The sequence below is a fragment of the Carassius auratus genome, unplaced genomic scaffold, assembly GCF_003368295.1.
Source record: "Carassius auratus strain Wakin unplaced genomic scaffold, ASM336829v1 scaf_tig00215230, whole genome shotgun sequence".
NCBI classification, from domain to species: Eukaryota; Metazoa; Chordata; class Actinopteri; order Cypriniformes; family Cyprinidae; genus Carassius; species Carassius auratus.
The window spans coordinates 224,820-232,555 of NW_020527997.1; the positions used below are offsets into that span (position 1 = coordinate 224,820).

The 7,736-nt window shown below is 39.8% G+C and overlaps 1 protein-coding gene across 1 annotated transcript; it reads left to right on the top strand.

Annotated features, from left to right (window-relative positions):
- The first annotated feature begins 206 nt into the window (after positions 1-206).
- Positions 207-2,068, top strand: LOC113094032 (zona pellucida sperm-binding protein 4-like). The gene is made up of 8 exons (XM_026259657.1): positions 207-585; positions 663-850; positions 924-1,021; positions 1,089-1,246; positions 1,324-1,516; positions 1,580-1,727; positions 1,803-1,875; positions 1,956-2,068. Exons 1-8 carry the CDS (start codon positions 249-251, stop codon positions 2,030-2,032), a joined length of 1,272 nt encoding a protein of 423 aa, XP_026115442.1. The 5' UTR covers positions 207-248; the 3' UTR covers positions 2,033-2,068.
- Positions 2,069-7,736: the final 5,668 nt, after the last annotated feature.

Here is a 7,736-nt window from a genome sequence, read left to right on the forward strand (position 1 = left end):
ATGATATTTTATAACTGTCTTTTCAAAGAAATATGAATCTTTGGGGCTGCTGCTTTGACGCTGTACAAACGATTCCAGTGTGAAACGGGTCAAGAACCAATGAGAATCGCCCAGTTGCATGAGCTCACACTTGCCTGGAGAATCATGATTGCTAATGAAGTGGGAGGGACTATTGCTAATTAGCTGAGCTACAAGAGTACAAAAAGACCAATGTGCAGTATCTCAATAGTGTGGTTAGCTGTTGGACAATGGCTGGAAGTTGGTGGCTGGTTCAGGTATTAGCACTGTGTGCTCTCTGTCATGCTCTTCCAAAGAAGGGTAAGTGGAGTAAACTGTCCCAGAATCCTCCAGCTCTGATGCTCCAGCAAACTGACCAGCGGCTTCAGCAGTCAGTTCAACAGACTAATCAGCAGCTTCCTCAGAAGATTCAGTTTCAGAAGCAAGTAGCGAAGGCTGAGCCTTTGGACAGATGTTCTGTAGCTGATTCTGAGCAGATCCAATGTGGACAACCTGGTATCAGTAGTGCTGAATGTGAAGCTATCAACTGCTGCTTTAGTGGACAGCAGTGTTACTATGGGAAGACCGGTAAGAGTGAGTCAGGGTTATACTCTCAGTTAAACTGATCCTCAACATGAACCTGCTCTTGTTCCTCTCTGTTCCAGTGACTGTCCAGTGTATAAGAGATGGTCAGTTTGTGGTAGTGGTGGCTAGAGATGTTACACTGCCTCGACTGAGTCTGGATTCAGTCAGTTTACTGGGAGGAAGTGACCCAGCTTGCAGTCCTGTGGGGTCCACACCTTCCTTTGCTGTATACCAGTTCCCTGTGACTGCATGTGGCACAAGAGTGATGGTGAGGAGATGCTTATGGTTTTATTCTGCATGGCCTATGATGGACTGGATGCCAACAGTGTTGCTATTTGCAGGAGGACAGTGGTTATGTGGTGTATGAGAACAGAATGAGCTCCTCGTATGAAGTGGGGATTGGACCACTTGGTTCAATCACAAGGGACAGTCACTTTGAGTAGGTGCTCTATGCTGGTCTTATTTGGTGGTCTGTAACAAATGCTACAAGCTCATGGTTTGTCCAGGCTTCTCTTCCAGTGTAGGTACTCTGGCACTTCTGTGGAAGCTCTGGTTGTGGAGGTCAACACTGTTCCTCCACCTCCACCAGTAGCTGCCCCTGGACCCCTCAGGGTGGAGCTTAGACTGGCCAATGGTCAGTGTGTCACCAAAGGGTGTGCAGAAGGTGTGTTCTTGTCCCATGTGTTCCTAGTATCTTTAGACTCCAGGTTGCAGCAGTGTTTAATCCCTGGTGTTCCTCAGGGGATGAGGCCTACACGTCCTACTACAGTGATGCTGATTATCCCATCACAAAAGTCCTGCGGGAGCCTGTGTATGTTGAGGTGCACATTGTGGAGAGGACTGACCCCAACATTGTCCTGATGCTGGGACACTGCTGGGCAACTTCCGCCCCCAATCCACTCAGTCTACCCCAGTGGGACCTTCTGGTTGATGGGTGAGTAATGACCATGTTTATCCAGTTAGTCTGTGGCTTTTCTAACCTCCTTGTCCCTTTCAGATGCCCTTACCAGGATGACCGTTACCTGACCACATTGGTTCCAGTGACTGGCTCTTCTGGTCTTCAGTTCCCAACCCACTACAAGCGCTTCATTGTGAAGATGTTCACGTTTGTGGATCCCACATCACTGGCTCCTCTGCAGGAAACTGTATGCTGCTTTACTTTAACCTTTAGTGTTACTCCTGTTTCTAGATTTGACTTGACCCTCTTTCCTCCCTGTCAGATCTTCATCCACTGTAGTACAGCGGTGTGCCATCCGTCTTCTGGCTCCTGTGAGCAAAGCTGCGGCAGGACGAGTGAGTTCTTGCTCTCTCTTGACTAGAGGAACTGAGAATCTTCACTATTTCCCTTCACACTTCTAACATTTCTCTTGCAGGAAGGGACACTCATGTGAAGACCATCTCTAGTGAGCAGACGGTGGTTTCTAGTGGTGCAGTTATTCTGATCAAGTAAATCTGGTCTCTTTAATAAACCGTGTAAAAACCAAGATCACTGTCTCAATAGTTTGACCTCACACACCGGAATCACCACCTGGAGGGAGACCCAAAGCTTTGCTCCACTAACCACCAGTTATTTCTGCAGTTTGCAAAATGTAGTAAAACGTTAAAAGGCAAGTGCAGTAAACGTCTTGTGTAACTTGTACAGACAAACATGAACACCATATAAACTGTCTGAAGTTTCACATAAATAGTTTCCTGACTTTGGTCTCTTAGTATTATGGCTTAAATGTATTAATGCACATTAAGTGTTGCAGTGTTTGTGGCACTGTTTAATGACTGAAATATTGCAGTGGGTGTTTAATAGTAATTTGAAATCGCCAAAACTCGCATTTTGTTCACTTGAGAGGTAATCTAAATACTTGTGCCTGTGGAATGGCTAGAAAACTGAAATGCTTGTGCTGCAGTTCTATGGATGATTTCCCGTCCAGGTCTTTGTTGTAACATTAAAACAATTAACTGGTGTTGCTTTGCAGAGTCTATGCCTCCCCCCCCCCCCAACTATATTAAAGGGGTCATGAACTGGGAAATTGAAGTTCCCTTGGTCTTTTTGCCATGGTGGTTGTAGGTTAAACCATTAGTTCACCCAAAAATAAACTGTCATTGACTCTTTAATATCCAAATCTGTTAAAGGATTTTGGTCGCTGTTGGACAGTGTTTTCTCTACTTCCTGTTGGCCTTCTGTAGCTAATCATAGCTCCGTGTAGCTGTTTTTATTTTTCTCTAGAATCTTTTTTTTTTTTTTTTAAGGTGGTAAAATATAACTTAATTCACGCCATATTTCTGATTTTATTGATCAATCTTATCAGATTAACTTTGATCGTTCACTTTTATTATATATCCATGAGTGAAGTACACCCGCAAAGCGTTAGCACTCGTTAGCTTGTCATTAGCGTTTTCTTTTCTCCTCTCTCTCGCTCCAGTTTTTCACAAGTTCATCAAACAACCGCAGTAAGAATATTTCATCAAGCACGGTGAGTAATGGCTTCTCCTGCTATCGTTATTAGCAGCTCTTGCCACGTGTACGGTGTATCTATCTCTGTCGCTGATGAGGGATTCACATGTGATAAATGCAGGGAAATAGTTAGGCTGACAGAGAAGATTTCAGAATTAGAGACACGCATCCAATCTTTAATTGAGGACTGTAAGAATGTTAGGGCTCTAGATACGGCTGCCTCCCGTCACAGAGGTCAGTTAATTCTCAGCACATAGAGACTCTTTCACCTAGATATCACACTGTAGAGACTGTGTCTGTTCCTTGAACTAGAAAATACAAATGGGCATGGTCATAATTTATATAATGAAAAAAAATCTGAAGATCGTTATGAAAATGAAAATCTGTCTATGAAAACATGAACACATGATTAGGACAGGTTAGATAATGATTATGATGAAGAAATGTTATTAATAAAGGAGCAAGAAATATCTGCCTGAGGTGAAGAGTAGCCTATACCAATAAACGGAAGCTAATTCTATGACACATCCTATGATAAATCTGATAACTGAGACATATCAGACGTAACATTACAACTTGTATCAGCACAATAGGATGCTAAGTTATGCATTAGATGGAGAGGGAGAGAGAGAGAGAGAGAGAGAGCGGGAGAGAGAGAGAGAGCTCCCGCTGATGCATTTTCATGACAGCGCGCTGAAAGATGGACAAGGACAGATTTTACTATAGATTCCTATAAAGTTCTCATTATAAATGTATGGCAGATTTGTGCTATATTTTCATCTACGTTATTAAGTGTAATAGTTGTAATTAAGTTTTAGTTAAGTTAAGTTTTATTTTCCATAAACCTGCGCGTTTTCGAAGCCATATGAATTGAATTATGCCCACAAATATGACGGGAAAAAAGCTTGGCTGCATTATTATAACATCAGTAATAAAATATCAATAATAATAGAAAAATAAAACATTTAGCTAAGAGCATGTCATTATCGGGCATTGCTTATATGAGCATGAAACGAAGCGATGATATGCAGCGATTTCAGCAAAATTGTTAATTAATCAGATGTAGACTAGCTCTTGCAACTTTTATCTGAAAAAAATTCATCGATGCAGATGTGAACTTGACCGAAAGTAACTCGATCGGATTGTGCTTTACAAACACGAAAGTACAATTAATTCACATTAGTGTCACTATCGTTATTTTTTTATGTATTTTGATATTTAATTAATATTTTGTATTCAATTTGCACTTTCTGATCAACCAAAATATTATTTAAATATTATTTAACAGCATGGAAATCACTGATTATTGCTAAATAATTGAATGAGATTTAAAATATATTTAAGATAAAAACTATGACAAACAAATAATTTTGATTTTCGTCATCTCTACAAATATAATGTAATTAGGCTACAAATATATCCTGTGCATTTTTATTTTAGAAAGACCATTTCATTATTTGTCTGTGATTTAAAAATTAACAAAATTAAAAAAAAAAATTGCTGCTTTATTCAACTGCATTTTTTTTAACAAAACATTGTCTTCCAGTATAACTTTAGCAGCATATTTTGATCCAGCGGTGAAACGTAGTTTTTAAAAGATAAGAAAAAAGTTCACCAAGTTTAACCAAACAACTATTATAAGGTATTAAACAGAGACCAAATAGCCTAGATATTTTAACTATGGCTAAAACTAAAATAATAATATTATTTAAAAAATGGTTATTATATTTACCACGACCGGTGAAACATTCAAATGTCTATTCAAAAAGATAAGGCGGTCTACGTGCTCAGATGAGAGCCGCGTGCGCAGTCTGTTCACATTTAACGTTAGTGGAATAAATTCGCTCCGCTGGAACAGATGTTGCAGGAACAGCCAGGTACCACTGGACAAGTAAACTTCTCTGTCCCTGAAACTAATGGGCAGCAAATCTTTCACCACCATTTCAGCGAATAGCTTTGTCCTCTTCTCGGTTCTTCCTGCGTTGCATTTAGGTCTTACGGCAAGTGATTCAATGCTCCTCTGAGTTGCCGCTCTGTTATCGCCAGATATTGTATGTACACATTTTAGATGATAGCGCATTGTATTTGTTGTAGATTTGTGTGAAAGCTTGGCGCTGCACAGCTGAACTGAACTGTTTTTTCATCGTTTTTCTCAAAGGGAAACCAGCCATCACTACGTGACTTTGAGGCCATGATTATGTCTTCTTGTCTAACCAATCAGAGATCAGGGCGCCGCCCAACGTGCTGCCATAACCCAGGGGCGGCGTTAGGGGTGGGCTAAGGGGGCTGGAGCCCCGAATGTTTTCAGTAAAGCCCCGAATGTTTTTATTACTACCATGCCATCAATGAGTTTTCATGCCCAATAAAGTAATTTATATTAGAATTTAAATAAATAAATAAATATCTCTCGACTCTCACGTCCACAGTGTCTGTAAATTTACCTAAGTAAGTTACACGTTGTCTTTAACACCTGACGAAAACCGCCCACTGAGTCTAGTGCTTCTGACTGACATGTAAACTGGCCAACCATCGATGAGCGTCTGTACGATCCAGCCAATGAAATGAGCAGGCGGTTTGTTGGCGTGTAGTATTTTACTAGATCAATTTATTTGAAAATTAAAATGGATATTGCAAAATTCATCTTCTTCTCTTTCAAAAAAAGGAAGTAACCCCCCCCCCCAACTTTTAATCTTATTATATTTCTTTTTTCGGTTTTAAATTGTGTCTGATTTAACGTTACATTTTGATTCAAATGATTTGCGATTCACAAACTGACTCAAATGATTCGCGATCCCGCTGCGAACTGCTTCAAATGATTTGCAACCCCAAACTGACTCAAGTGATTTGCGATCCCGCTACGAACTCCCGAACTGACTCAATTGATTCGCGATCCCCAAATTGACTCAAATGATTGTGATCCGCTACGAACTCCCGAACTGATTCAAATGATTCGCGAATCCCGCTCCGAACTCCCGAACTGACTCAAATGATTCGCGATCCCGCTCCGAACTCCCGAACTGATTCAAATGATTCGCGATCCCCAAATTGACTCAAATGATTTGCGATCCCGCTCCGAACTCCCGAACTGACTCAAATGATTTGCGATCCCAATAATACACATAAAAGTGTGCACATCAAGAGAAATAAACAGCAGATGTTCATGTTAACAACTTCTTTAACTTGAGCAAAACGCTGCTAATACATATACATTTGTTAATAAAGTAAATAAAACGAAAACATGAATGTTTTAATGCTGCTGAATAAAAATAAACGATCCACTTGAAAGTCTCTGCTCATCATGACAGCACCTAGATCAGTGAGCTGCGTCTAGGGCTGATGACGTCATTTCCATGGAGGCATGTTGTACACGCCCCCGTCCATTGACTCCGCCCCCACGTCAAAACAGTGCCACAAAGAGAGACGTGCAGAAAAGTGAAGCGCAAAGGAAAAATGGCTTCGCAAGCTCAAACTAGACTGACACGCAAAATAAAAGCAACGTTGCAAATAAATTAATAGTTATGACCATGGAAAATATGTATTGCAAAAAAAAATGTATTGTTTCATTTGTTTTGCAATTCTTCATTTTTGTTTGCATAAAGCAAATGTATTTTCCTCAATACTTTAAATAAAATGTTTTAAATTTGTTTTTGTTTTTATTTGTTTTGTATATTTTAAACAAGGTAAATCTTTCTGATTTATTAAAATAAAAAAGTCACATACATGGATTTTTCTGGGCTAAGCCCCGGATCTCTACTCACCCTAGAACCACCCCTGCCATAACCAATCAAAAAAATAATAATAATAATTTCGATCATCGTTTACGTGATCGATCATCGCTGTCGCGGTCGAGTACTGGAGTACTGGATCACTGTTGCACATCCCTAGTTATTAAGCCTCTCATCAAAAAAAAAAAAAAAACACAACCTGACCCCAAAGAACTTGTTAATTATAGACCAACCTCAAACCTCCCTTTTCTGTCCAAGATACTAGAAAAGTGGTATCCTCACAATTATATTCCTTCTTAGAGAAAATGGTATATGTGAGGATTTCCAGTCAGGATTTAGACCGTATCATAGTACTGAGACTGCTCTCCTTAGAGTTATAAATGATCTGCTCTTATCATCTGATCGTGGGTGTATCTCTCTATTAGTTTTATTGGATCTTAGTGCTGCGTTTGACACAATTGACCACAACATTCTTTTGCATCTTTTTGCAATTTGAAAAACTAATGGAATGCATAGTCGATATAAAAAACTGGATGACGAGTAATTTCTTACTGCTAGATTCAGAAAAAACAGGTGTTAATTATAGGGCCTAAAATCTCTGCTTGTAATAACCTAGAACACTGTCTAAGACTTGATGGTTGCTCTGTCAATTCTTCGTCATCAGTTAGGAACCTAGGTGTGCTATTTGATCGCAATCTTTCCTTAGAAAGCCACGTTTCTAGCATTTGTAAAACTTAATTTTTCCATCTCAACAATATATCTAAATTATGGCCTATGGTCTCAATGTCAAATGCAGAAATGTTAATCCATGCATTTATGACTTCAAGGTTAGATTATTGTAATGCTTTATTGGGTGGTTGTTCTGCACGCTTAGTAAACAAACTACAGCTAGTCCAAAATGCAGCAGCAAGAGTTCTTACTAGAACCAGGAAGTATGACCATATTAGCCCGGTCCTGTCCACACTGCACTGGCTCCCTAT

Coding starts and splice junctions, on each gene's coding strand:
- LOC113094032 (XM_026259657.1), top strand. CDS start 249: ATGGCTGGAAGTTGGTGGCTGGTTCAGGTATTAGCACTGTGTGCTCTC. Junction 851..923: donor CATGTGGCACAAGAGTGATG/GTGAGGAGATGC, acceptor TGCTATTTGCAG/GAGGACAGTGGTTATGTGGT. Junction 1,247..1,323: donor CACCAAAGGGTGTGCAGAAG/GTGTGTTCTTGT, acceptor GGTGTTCCTCAG/GGGATGAGGCCTACACGTCC.